Genomic DNA, 14,293 nt, shown 5'->3' with positions numbered 1-14,293 from the left:
AAAAACCCAGCACTGTGGATTTCTGACTACTATGAAGCCTTGCCATCCAGAAGTCAACCGTCCCGATTGTGGTTAAATTGGTAGGCCATGGCAGGGGAGGGGCTTGTTTAGTTTTAAACAAATCAGTTTCAAGCATTAATTCATATATTTACTTGGGATATTTCAATTTTAACTGAAATGAAAACATTTACATCTCCTGGTTGTCCAGAGACCTAAACACTGGAAATCCAGACCACAGTAATTCAATATGTGCTTAAATATTAAAGCATTCCAAATAAATTTAAACTTGGTCATTGTTGGTTTACCTAATTCATTGTGAAGAACCAGGATAATATCTTAAATATTAAAAAACATAATGATCTCCTCCCGACATCTGTAGGAATGTTGCTATTGATTTCAGTTAATACAGGATACAGGAAGAGGCCTCATAATATAATTTTAAGTCAAGGAAAAGTAAAAAGTTACAGAAATATTCCAAACATCAGATTTGGATATAGATAACACACACACATAAAATTATGGAAATTGTTCCTCTCTGCTGCCTTGCCAGTCACAATTAGACTGTTGCTCTTATGAAACAAGCTAGTACAGCAGCTCACTTCACTCTCAAGAGAATACATTCCAGAAAAGCAGTTGACAAGCATATCACAAAACTTAACTGATGACTACTGACCTCTTTTTTTTGGCAAGGCTAACAGAAGTATTATACATGGCTTTTGGCAAGGCTAAAGGAACTCACAGAAGAGAATTCCAGCAGGCTGTGCCTATAGCAAGTCCATTGGGGTTAACAGGATTCATAAACAAGCAAATGATAGCAAAGTTTGATTTAGTCTTCACACATCTGATACTGCTCAGCATGCATTTTCATATTCAGAATACTAAAAGGTACAGTAAATTCCATTTTTAAGCAGATACATCTGAGGTGTATCATATTTCTTTGCTAAATAGTTCAGCATTGTAGCCTAGCTTCAAAACTATTAAGACTTGCAAGAAAATACAAATAGTCTCTGACTCCTAACCACATTATTCCACCTTTTCCAATATTCGTTGACCTTCCTTATCTCTTCTATCAATCAGAGTTTGCTGGAAGAAATCCAGAACTGCTGTTTTCCTGAAGAAGTAAAGATTTTTCTACAGTAGCAGTTTAAACTGATGAACAGAAAGCAGTGATAGGGGCCTGACACTCATGGGGCTGTTTTTTCTCATTACAGTACATCTAAAAAAAGGCTTATAATAGCAGAGAAGAATTCAGTTAAATAGAAACATGTTTTCAATCACAATTCTGTACTGTCCCAAATAAGGAAAAGGGAGTATTTTCAGAATTCAGCTCAAGACTACTCAGTATATTTTCAAACAAGCAGATAATACCAGAGTCATATAAAGTCCAATAAGCAGGTTACTTCTTCATTTGACCAACTGCTTGATCCTAAAAAGCTGTAATTATGCATTTGTTGATATTTTTATAAGACGCTGCACAGTTACTACTTTTGACTTTCTTATACTTCTGTCCTACAGTTTGAAACCAGCAACCCTGCTTTCTGTAAGCAACCTGCAAAGCAAACACAGCAAGTGACTGCATTAGGACTGTTTGCTTTGTACTGTTTGCTGTTCTGCCGCTCCCAGCCCTGAACACAGAATGTTAACACACAAAAGCGGTTTCAGAACAAATCATAAAAATATATGCAGGCACACAGAAACCAGTGGTCACTATTCAAGGAGAGTCTTCCCCCTCAACTGTGCTTCAGCAGACTCACTAAAAAAGGGTACTAAAAAATTCCTTTTAATCAGATGAATTACCACACTATTGTGAGTTACAGGAACAGATGTATGTTACGTCATTGAAGGAGTCCCACATTGCTGATAATTGGAAGTTCAGAGACAAGTTATTTTTGTCAAAAAGCAAACGAAGGCTTTAAACAAGTGTTTCCTCTTCAGAGCATATTTTCTGCTTCTTGTGATGTTAGAATCTTTTGTCAGAAATATTACAAATACTTTGATGAGAGCTTCATTATTGTAGATCGAGCAGTACCATTCTCATGTTAGTGAAAGGGGTGCAAAATCAAGTCACAAAAGTAAGAAAGCAATTTTGTCAAAAGCATTTTAACTGTCTTGAGAATTAATATGCCCTAAACCCTTCCACCTATGCTTTATTTAAGAGTAAAACACACTTTCTGATTTTTCTCTACTTTATCGTAGCATTGTGAAATGCCAGCAGGAAAGCAAAACCAAAGTTTATATTTTCAAGTAATTTAAAAAAAAAAAAACTATGTCACTTACCTAATTCTTTAGAAACTGGAGAATCAGCTGATATATCCCCAATCTTTGCAAGGCTATCATAATATGCTCGTCCAGCCACTACCATAGCTTGAAAGAAAAAAACAGGTTTTTTTTTTTAAAAAATGAAGTATTTCCCGTTTTCATTAATCTATAACCCTATGACATTTTGAAGTCCAGAGCATGTACTAACAGAGAGGTATACAGGAATAAGGAAAGTAACTTTCTCTGACAGCAGGAGTAATTCCCCTGTGCTGCCTGCTAATTTGTGAAACCAGGTGACAAACACAGACACCAGAATATATTAATGCAGGTTCAGTCTGTTATTTAGTTCCAGCTTTCATGCATATCCAGAAGCAATCAGTTCCAGTGGGAACTCTGTAGTTCAAGTACTTCAAGCAATAAAAACCTCAGGTGACAGGTGCATATACAGTTTATGAAGAAAGCTGAAAATTTAACATTTCCAATGAAAAAGACAAACCCTAGTTAACAGTGGGACACTCATCTTCCCCGCCACAGACAGGTCTCCCGCTTTTAGTGTTTATAGTATAATTCCAGTTTTACAGGAACCAAAAAGTTCTTAATATTTATCACTGAGGTTTCAGTTATTCTCAGTTAATCATTTCCTGGTTATAGCAAATTTAAACAGCAAAGCCCGTTTTGGTAGAATGAACATGGAAACATCAAGATTCCAACTGCAAGGAGGCCAGTAGTGAGAAACAGATTACATATGTGGACGATCTAAACATGCAATGCTTGCCTTGCATCTTCACAGTATCTAGACCTAACCTGCACACCACAAACGAAAAACAGAAACTGGCAAGATTTTATTGTAAAAGGCAGTGAGAAATACATATTGAAGTGAGTCTTCATAATTTTTTGGTAGTTATAAGTTTTTAATCTAAATTGTAAGAATACTTTTTTCTGTGGGGAGACAACAATCACCAATTACAGTATTGTAGCTTTTACTAGCAAAGGTGACATCGTTGGTTACCTAACAGTACATTCATAGGGAAGCCTGAAACTTCCAAATGAAGCAGATTCTTTGAGGGTCCGCTGCATTAGACGAGTAACTTCTGTCTAAACTGTGTCTTGTAGGTGCTCTAGATTCAGACTTTCTGAAAAGAAAAACTATACTGTTGCTACTTCATGGCACAGTATGCCACCTGTATGCAAAAATTTTATGCCGTCCCAACTCTTCCTATCTAATTTTTTCTCAAGATAGGCCCAAGTCAATCTCTTATCCTAACAGAGGCCCTAAAAAGGGAAGAAAATGTGGGGTTTCTCCTGTGCTAATCAAGAACTCCACTCTATAGTCTCTTCACTAGTACTATGGCTACCAGTCTCTGCAGTGTTGCTGCACAAAGTTATATTGTGGATTACTGATGACATATTGAATTAAAAAAGAACGGGCACAATACAACATATCAACAGTAAAGTATGTGGAAAGCAGAACTCTCAGAAACTGGCCTTTCAGCCAAACATGAAAATGTTGTTATTACTCCTGGTACTACCTATAGTCCCCAAGACTGGGTATTAGGAAACCACAATGTTCATAGTATCATGTTAGATATTACTGCAAATAAGTCAACATTTCCCTACTTCCATCTCCAGCAGCCTTTGGCTTTATCTTTTTCTCAAGCCTGTTCTAAAATTTGCATGAAGAGAGATTTCAGTGTCTATTTGTCTATGCGCTACTCCCGCAGTATCATGTTTCTCAGAGTACTAGATTACATGTAGGGGAAAGATCTGCTACAGACTTGAATAAGACAAAACGAGAGAGATTTTACATTGCTTTACATATGGTATCAAGCAGCTCAACAGGTCTGTGTATGTGAAATGAAGCAAGCTATAACAGGTTCTACAATATAAGCTTTGGGAATCTAGAGCCCAGTTTTGGTAACACGTTCTTAGTTTCTGTGGAGTCAATAATGGAAATAAACAACTACACTATAAAAAGTTTGAGAGACTGGGTCCTTAGTTTCAAATTGATTCAGTCCAATTTTGACTCCAATAAAAAGATAGCATCAGGTTTAAAATGTGCAGGAAAAAAATAATCTACTCCTACAACTGCTACTCATTCAAATTGTTCTGTTCATGAGTTTACTTAGGTAGTGATGTGTATATAAGTGAGCAGGAATAGATCTAAGAATGTGAAATATTTTAGACAATATATCCAGTGAAAAAATAAAACAACCAATTTATAACTTTGGGGTTTTCCCTCTATTTAATTTATTTACACTATAAGTTCAGTTTATTTTGTAGTAGCTCTGTGCCTAAGTGTTTGGGATGCAACAGTGTAAAAAAAGAAGGTATATATGTTTGGGTGTTTGTCCTTTTCCTAATTAAACATACACAAGGTTCAACTTGGAAATTAAGTTTATGCATAACCCTCACACACAATAAGTGTTTTTAAATAAAAAATAAACATTCTTTTTAAAGTTAGAACCTTGCAGACTTACCATTAACAGCTTTTTCATAATTCTTCCCCAGATTTATTAAATTCCTCAGTCCTGGATTGAACTGTTCCATAACATTCTAGTGAACAGAAAAAAAACCCAATGTGTTACAGCCAAGGCAGTTTGACAGTGGATGAAAGTATTTGTCAGTGTCATTTAGGTCTAGTTTTATGATTCACATGTACCACATACATCTAAAAAGTCTGTAGACAGATGAAAAACAGAAGACGTGGGAGGAAGAGGAGAGCAAAGGATGGAAAGGGGAAGAAACTCAGCATTTACGATCAACAAACATAAAAAAAAGGTGAGGTATTTCAACAGGTGTAAAAAGGAATCTGGCTGTTTACAATATAAAAGGATGCCAAATGTGATCCAAGTTTGCACAGAACCTTCTTTTGTGGTAGATGACTGTGAAATAATGAGAAAAACACCTTTGTCTTAATTGTTTTATAATGTCAATAACACGGGCTTTCTGACAATGGGTCAAAATTTCAGCACTTTATTCATTTAAGTTACAGACAGCATTGAGTGGAAACGGTTTTCCTTTTTTAAAGTTTCAAAATGCTGCATTTTATTGTGCAAAGCTGTAGTTCTTCAAAAATAAAATTAAAATGACAAACTTATTTAAATAGGATAAAAAAAGAAATTCCACTGCAGCAGCTTCGGCTGTTAAATACACCCAGAATCTGAAATTCAACAGCTCCAAGCATGAGTACCCTCATACCTAGCATATTATTTTAACAGATGAAGTGGTAGAAATTGTGACTGGCAGTTTCATAGTGCAAGAAAATGGCTACATTACTAAATAGAAAAGTTTCAAGTCTTCACACACAGTAGAAAATAAGTTAAGACATGAAGTATGAATCCAAACTTGAATTTTCCCAAAGTTGGCTGGTGAAGAAAAGAGGAAAGCAGCTTTTGCTCACTCCAGAAAGAAAAGTTGCCCACAAAGTTTGTGTAGTCCCTACTCATCAGAAAAGCTTCAATTTCACTCTTTCTGGTCAAAGACAAAAACTCTCCTACGTCCGCTCCAAATCAATATTGCAAATTTACTTTTATCTTGTCATAAGCACTGTGAAAAAAAAAAAAGCTGACATGCTGATATTGATGCAGTAGTTATTCACTCCCTAGAATTATGCCCTTTAAGATGTTTCAAACACATGGAGCATAAATGGTGGTATTCCAAAATACTGGATGTTGCAGCTAACTTTTGAATAACGCTAAGTACGTTTGAAAGAGAGCCCTCTGGACTCCACTTATTTGGTGACTTCTTGGTCTCTTCAGGGAAAATCACTATCAGAATTAATGACACAGCACATCTTCTTAAACAAAAACCCTTTATACTTATGGTAATAACTACACGTGAACAGATATTCTAGAATTTACTATATGTGTCTGGTCATTTTGTACTTAAGGAACCACAAGACTAATAATTTCTATTCTCTCTTCCATACAAAGTATAATTTCATATAATAGCAGTTGCAAAGCCTCAGGAACAATTTGGTAATGAACATTTTCTTTTTCTTTTAAAAAGAAACACCAGCCCTATATTTTTACATAGAGGAGAAATTTAAAGAACTTTTGCAGATTCCAGATCTTCTTTTCCCAGAATCTTCCTAACAAAACTATAGCTGTGACATTACTACAAAATTTTATTGTCATGAAAGGAAGACTGAAATACCTGAAGACACCATTCTGTTGTTGTAACTATTTTTATGACAATACTTTTATGACACAATTCACATGTTTCTAGATATTGTTCTCACAGAAGAACTTAAGTTCAAGGAATTCGAAACAGATGCTTTCTGTTTACAAGAAATACAAGACAAGAGAAATAGTATCAAGCTTTTATCTGCTGTACTACTAACAGAATGAAAACATAAATATTTAATACATACATGGACCCAGAAAGAACAGGAATATCATCACATTTGCCTTATTTTCAGGCAAGGTCATTCAGACAGAACTTCATTATTATGTCTGAAATATAGTGCTATGCTTGAAGTCCAGGCAGCTTAAAAAGTAGAGGAAAGATTTCACCAATAATACTTAAGCAGTCATGCTAAATAAAAAAAAATATATAATATTTTTTAGAAAAAGAGAAATAAGCCTATTATGTTCTGATACTGGTATAGTACATATGACATCAAAAGCAGACACTGAACAACAATACCTTGTCCCACTGCCTTTATTTGTACAAATTAAAACAATCTGGTATTATTTTCTGGTCTATACCATCAAACTCTTCTCCAACCAAACACTATCACTGGTAGCAAACTACCTAGCATCCCTAGGCCCTCGATTTGTGTTAATTAACAAACCACCTCCACAAATCATTTGGGAAAGGAAGTTTCAGGTTGGGCCAATAATGCCAAAGGCTAATCTAACAACTTAACAGTATGGATTTTCAAGCTCCTACGTCTAAGAACATCCCTCCTTCTGCCTCAACTCTTTAATTTGCTACTAAAAATGTTGCCGCTGCTGTGGCTCTGCTGCCCTCCCTGTAGCAGAGGTGGTGCAACTGTGAGGCTTTTGTTCTAAGGGGTAAGTTGTCTCTTCCTATTTCAACTTTTTGCTGTTTCTTCCCAGCAGTGTACTAAAGACAATATCTGTTGGCACATATGGAATCAGTGAATCACAAGAAAATGGGCCAGTTAGGGGATTGTGGTAGTACAGAGAGTCCTGTATTCCAAGGATACAGGGGATAAGGAAGATGTACATGACGTAGAAACTGCATGCACCCATGGCAGGTAAGAATCCCAGTGGCACAATGAATTGCCACCCTACACTGAAAATAATTTCCTTGAAAAACAGATCCTGTTCCTGCTTACCCTGCTGCTTGCAATAAGAACTTGCAGTGCAAAATCCTTGCTACCACCTAACCCCATACTCTACCAGTTACCTGATACAGTCTTGAAATAACAATTTTTGGAATGACTGTCTTGAGGATTCAGGGATTAAGATTCCAGTTTTCTTGATGTCTTCTAAGTCAGATTTCAAACAGAAAACAGTGATTGCACCTGTGTCATTAGTTGTTTTCATTAGGAAGCAAGTGAACAAAACCCATCAAAAATGCCCTCGGCTAGTTTCCCTCTCTGAAGCCAGACCCTGTGGCTCTTTATTTTCACTAGCTGACTTGATACATCAGGTATTCACATACAGCAGATACAGACCATGCTGCAGGAACACAACAGGTCCACTGAAACACAGAGAACCCTGAGGAAGAGCTCCAGTACGCTGCCTCCTCAACCTATATGCAAAACTGCTGGGAAAGACGAAGAAAATTTATAGCTTAGTGCCTTCAGTACCTGGAAGGCATACAACTAATCGATCTTTTCTCCACTAGACCAAGCAGTGCCTGGAATTTTTTCAGTCTTTGCGCTGCCACAGTGGTTGATTGTTAGCAGAACCATATGCACCAGTCTCTAGACGTGAACGCCCGAGAAGCAGCAAAAGCCTTCGTAATGGAAATTCCCCTTTGGAATTTACTTGGTTTAACACAAGGTTATGGTTAGCTGATCCTCACAGCACCGTGCAAGGCTCACCTACTTCCCTACTAAGAGCTTGTGTTTGATAGAAAGACTTAACTTCCCCCAAACCGAGCCCCCAACTGGGTCTTCAAGATGACCTAATGAAATTATTATAGGATGATTTTCTTCTCTTCAGCATTAGAAATAAACACTATATGTATTTTTCTTCTTTCTACTGAAGGGTAGATTCTCAAAGCAAACAAAACCTGGCTGTGCTTCCAGTAACAGTTATGCACTGCTGCTGTCTTTGAAGTATTTTCCAGGAAGAAATGTCTAGAGCAGTTATTCAGAAAGGGGAACTGTCACCGACAACCCCCTCTTTAGGGATTAGGTATAAATTTTATATTGCCAACATATTTCAGATCAGTTAAAATTACTGTAATATTTTGCTCAGCTTCAGAAGTTATATAGGGGGGAAAAAAAGTCACTCGGAAATCAATCTGTACAGCTATTTTTTCTTATGATGTCTTACGGTTTTATAGCTTTCTACTTGCAGTCTAAGGAAAAGGTCATGAAAATGAGTAGGACTGAATATCAGTGCAAAATTGCGAGTCATACATTAAAGCCAGATCTCATAATTTCTAAAAAAAGAAGACAGGAACAAAGAACTTCTGATCAAAATAACCACTAGTTTAAAATTTTCAAAAGTTTCAGAAAATATCGCAAAACACCATGCTGTGCAAAGACATGGGACTAAAACTTCTGTCTTAATCCAAACAGACATCACAAATTATAAAAAAAGCTGGGAGGGACAAAGCAGTTCACAACACACCACTTGCCAGTACAGTGAGGAACACAAACTAGGCCTCCTAATTGTCAATCTAGTGTCCTATATTCTAGTGACATACGACCTCTCATGAACAGAATAATTAATTAGTAGAGAAGAGGAGGCACATGATCAGATCCTATAGCTTTCTATAATTTAGGATGAATGGAAACAAAGGGAAACACTTTCAAAACAGGCAACTGGAAACACCTTTTTCTGCAGAGAATTTTAGAGTAGGCAAAAAGTGACCTTACAATAAAAAAAATAAGAGAAATCTATTCTGGTCATTCAAGTCATTAAACCCTCCCATAATCTGGTATAAAAGTTGCTATGTACCTTTTGACACATAAAACCCATGTGAGTCAACTAGCCTGGCAGCAAGGAGCTGACCGAAGAGGAACAAGCCTTGCATTTCCCCTTGTTGTGTATAGGTGTTATGTCTTCCGCAGTTCCTGATAGACATATAAACGTTAATCTCCAAAACAAACGACAGCCATTGTAAAAGTGCCTTCCTGTAAATGTTCGGCTTTGCTTTTTACTTAAAGACACACCTCGCAGAACAATAACTCAGCAGGTATGAATGCAACTAAACAATGCATAGACTCCCTGCAGCTTCAAGTTTACATCCTGCAGGCACTTTTGCACGATTGGATAACAAGGTATTTGGGTAGATATCTGAAACTTGCACAGAAAAGTAGACCTTTATGTCTAACATCACTTATATTACTATCACTATAGCTATTCATAGGTAACCTTCGTATAGCTACTACTAATTTAGCTTAAATTGTTAATCCTCAACAGTAAAGTTAAGTTTTTGGAAAAGTCTTTAGTGTTGCTACATTACATCTGATAAATCACTTGAGAAGATTCAAAAAGCTGTACAGAAAATAAATCATACCACGCTCTACTGTACTTGAAGCATTTTGAACATTATTACATTTCATCTCCTCCTTTAACGTTTGAAATCCACAATACAGAAGGGCACTATTAAGCTTAACATGAGAAGTGTTGATAGCTATCTCAGTTGTGAGTCTGCTTAACATTGTTCTAAAGTAGGTTTAACAGAATGGAAAAAAAAAATCCTGTGTTTATTCAAAAAGACCAATTCTTATGACTAATAGTTAGTCAGCCTGATGGAACATTTCTTGTTTAAGAGAAACATTAATACATAACCCGTCAGCATGTTTCAAATACAAACTTTTCCAGGTTATGGACACATGACCCAAGACAGACTCTAAGTGGGCATAACTCTAAGTCAAAATAGATAATTTCCACTAAGATAGGACTCGACTTAATATATAGACTCTAGTTCCCAAAAGCTCCTCTTCCCTGAAATTAAATTTCAGTGATAGAAAACAACAGCCTTATTGCAGCATGTGCTAGGACTGTGGGTGAATTTTAATTTTGGTAAATAGGTCTGGTAGTTTAATCTAATAGCAAGTCTTTCTAAAATGTGAAAAATTGAGTTTTAGGGCTTTAAACTGAATTTTTCAGATGTATTTCCACAATAAAACAAGATAGCCTATCAAAAGAACTCTACGTGACCCTGTAGAGAACACACACCCCTCAGCAGAACACAGCACTCTGCTAAACAAAGTTGGCTTTTTTGGTGTTTCTTTGTCTTTAATAATGCATTGGTTGATAATCGAGCTTCTGGTTGAGATTTACTTGAATACAGAGAAATACATCATTAAAATCCAAGATTACCAATACCAGTGAATTAGAGCCATCACCTCTGGAAACCTCAAACCACAGAAGCAATACGGAAGCTGCCTGCCCAGCCCGCAGACCGTACAGATGGAATGACAGGTCTGGAACTCGGTACCTTCCTGTTCTGTCCCCTTTCCCCTGCATTGAGTGTACTGCAGCTGAACACCAAATGGTTTTCCCCATACACAGCAGATAAAATGAAACTGAGCTGCAGAGGCACACCAAAACCGTACAACTTTCCAGGGTCACTGATGGCCACAGCCGGAGGGTGCACGAGGGATCACAGTGTCCCCTCAGAGCAGCCACACCACTGCAGTGCCTTACCAGGAGGGCAGGGCAGTGTCATACCAAGGAACCTCTCAGCAGTTCCTGCACAAAAGGGAGGCTGTGGCCCTCGTTAGTCACAGGCTCCCACACCCTTTGGCTTCATTTTGCACGTGCCATTCCTAGCACGCATTAAAGTGATTCTTCAGGTATTACATAAAGAGTAAATGTCAGCCTTGATTTTCATGTGTGCACACATGCACGTATTTGTGGATTATGTTGTTTATTTAGTCAGGTTAGCTAAAAAATTTCGAGTATTCACTGTCCACTGTTGTTGCCAACAAAAGGGATGAATAAGAGAAAAACACAAAGGCATTACTTGGCCACCTGATGACTTCTGTAAGTATATTTTGAAGCTCTGTGTAACACAGGTTACTGTGTATTCAGTAAATCCAATGGATTAGCACTGTAAGAAAATTAAAAAATAGAAAGCAGACCAGCAGACCATTCAATTTAATTTTCTATTATTTTTCCAGGTCACCCGACAATTTCTTTTTTTTTTTGAGAAGTCAAAAGCCCTTGTTTATTCCTGCACACAGATGCCATCACTACACTGCTCCCAAGTGTATCACTATCAGCACGGTGTTTTAAGTGCTGTATCACCAGGATGGCACACATCAAGAGTAGAAGTTACATGAGATCATTAAACAAAGGAGAGCATGCTCACCGTACAGACTAAGGCACAGCACAAAGAGATGTTCATGTTTTAGATGAGAGAGCTGTGATTAGGGTCACAGCAGGTGTTGACCACACAGGCAAGCGCTCTCTGCCCTTAAGAGGTAAAGAACTATTTTCGAGATTTTAACTTTGATATAGAAATAACTACCTTAATGCAGATCCAGAACCCATTCTCTATCTGAAGCAGCCCTTATATCTTATCTAGATAAAGTTTCAATTTTTAATGAGGGCAGGGCAGGAGGGTTTCCAGGCCCATGAGTACGAGCTATGCGATGCAACATACCAGACCTCTCAGAATACCCACACAGAAGACATTTCATCACCCTGTCAAGATTAACTTTGTATTACTGTGTTTTTACTAGTAGTTTCAGTCTTAAGCGTCCTTTAAAATTAGTTTAAAAAACAAAAAGGAAAGCTTTCCTAGCTAATAAGTACTGAATAACAGGGAAAGTTTAGTTTACTTAGAGGTCTGTCATTCCTTTAAAGCCTATTTTATAATATATATGTTAAACCACAAAAGATAGTTTTACAGAGGAGAGGGCAGAAAATGTTTTAGCTACATTCTGGAAGTCAGTGGACAGGGTAGGACATTCCTTTGTCATCACAGCCCTTAAGAGTCAACATGCGAGGTTTCTCTTCTGCGAGCCTGCGTTGTCAGGCTGCTCTTCCGAGAAAGGAATTTATGTTTGCTCATGGCCTTGCCATGAATGTAACCGATATCGAAAAGCACCAGACCATTTCAGATGACCTGCACCGATTTTAGAGGACAAAATTTATAGCCAAATCACCTCATTTCTTCAGCAGTCTTGCATGAATTTGATACCTAAGTCCAAATAAAGTAAATGGCAAATAAACATGACACCAGTACAACTGAACTACCTGAAGGAGTGAGTTGACTCGTGTGTTGAAGAAGAGAAAAACTAACAACAAAATACTCCAGTAAATGTTTTCAGAGACCTTTAAATGATAGAAACAACATCTTCAGAAATATGAAAACATCTGATAGTAAGCCAGTAAGATTTAGTAAACAGTAAAATAGAACAATCTCCCCCAAAGCTTTCCGTTGGGCTTAAAGCTGCAAATGCACTGCAGCTGCGTTCATCTGCATGATTAAACGCATTTGCAAATTTAAGTGTTTTCTCTAGTATAACACAGCATACAGAGAGAAGGTTATGGGTCCAACACTGCCATCGCTACTCAACCAAAAGCATGATTCTTAAGGGAATTTTGCCCAATTAGAATGTGTGTTTTGGAAGGGCTGAGTTTATAGAGAGAAAAAGTTAAACACGAGTTTCTAGCACCTGCGTGCAGGATATTTTTAAGTCCACAAACACCGAGGCACTTTGGGCAGTTCAGAAATCTACTGACAGCCCCGGGCAGCGCCGGGGGCACCACCACGGACCTCAGCGGCTCCCCAGCTCGGCGTTAAGCCATTTCCAGGCTCTGCCCCGTACAAGGAAAGGGTTTAAGCAGCGAACCACAGGCACCGAACTCTCCAAAACACCCCCGAGCTCCCCAAGCCGCCCCACGGCCAGCCCACCGCGGGGGAGCCGATCCCGCTTAGAAAGGACCTTAAAGCCCATCCAGCTCCAACCTCTGCCACGGGCAGGGACACCTCCCACTGGATCAGGGGCTCAAAGCCCATCCAACCTGGCCTGGAACCCCTCCAGGGATGGGGCAGCCACAGCTTCCCTGGACAACCTGGGCCAGGGCCTCCCCACCCTCAGCGTGAGGAAATTCCTCCTTATGTCCAGTCTAAATCTGCCCCTCTGCAGTTTACAGCCACGGGCGAGGGGAAGAAAATAAGGAGAAACCCCGCTCGCCGCCCTCCCGCCCCGCGAGGACAAAGGTGGCGGCGCCCGCCCGCACTCACTTTGTAGGTGCTCTCCGTGAGCTTGTTCACCTCCTCGGGGTCCCGAGACATGGTGCCCCCACGCCCCACCGAGCTCCGCGGCCCCAACCCCACCGCCGCTAAGGAAAACTGTCAAAGAAAACTTGTGGAACCGGCCGGGCGGGGCGGGGCGGGGCGGGCGCAGCGCCTGACGCGGCGGGACGGGCTGGGCGGGCGGGGGCCGACGGGGGAGCCCGCCCCCACCTGAGCAAAACCAGAGCCGGCGGCCCGTGGGTTGGGGAGTCGTAGAGTCGTTTAGGTTGGAAGGGACCTTAAAGCCCATCCAGCTCCGACTTCTGCCACGGGCAGGGACACCTCCCACTGGATCAGGGGCTCCAAGGCCCATCCAACCTGCCTGGAAGCCCTCCAGGGATGGGGCAGCCACAGCTTCCCTGGGCAGCCTGGGCCAGGGCCTCACCGCCCTCACGGTGAGGAAATTCCTCCTTAAGTCCAGTCTAAATCTGACCCTCTGCAGTTTATACCCATTGCCCCTATGAGGGCAACATGAGGTTCAACAAGGCCTGGGTTGGGGCAATCCCAGATTTCAATACAAGATGAGGGATGATGTGACGGAGAGCGGCCCTGAGGAGAAGGATTGGGGCGCTGGGGGTGAGAAGCTCGACATGAGGCGGCAATGAGTGCTCACAGCCCAGAAACCACC

General features: G+C 39.5%; 1 protein-coding gene across 1 annotated transcript in view; it reads right to left on the bottom strand.

Moving 5' to 3' along the window:
• BAIAP2L1 (BAR/IMD domain containing adaptor protein 2 like 1) overlaps nucleotides 1–13,749 on the bottom strand; it is a 36,701-nt gene extending 22,952 nt beyond the window's left edge. The window contains exons 1-3 of the mRNA XM_054080578.1: nucleotides 13,615–13,749; nucleotides 4,737–4,812; nucleotides 2,278–2,364 (exon numbers count right to left, since the gene is read on the bottom strand). Of these exons, the coding sequence (XP_053936553.1) occupies nucleotides 2,278–2,364; nucleotides 4,737–4,812; nucleotides 13,615–13,665 (214 nt within the window). The 5' untranslated portion in view covers nucleotides 13,666–13,749. The remainder of the gene's footprint in view (nucleotides 1–2,277; nucleotides 2,365–4,736; nucleotides 4,813–13,614) is intronic.
• Nucleotides 13,750–14,293: the final 544 nt, after the last annotated feature.

The sequence above is a fragment of the Cuculus canorus genome, chromosome 15, assembly GCF_017976375.1.
Source record: "Cuculus canorus isolate bCucCan1 chromosome 15, bCucCan1.pri, whole genome shotgun sequence".
NCBI lineage: Eukaryota > Metazoa > Chordata > Aves > Cuculiformes > Cuculidae > Cuculus > Cuculus canorus.
Note: the sequence above shows the minus strand (reverse complement) of the source record. Positions and strands in the feature narration are given on the sequence as shown.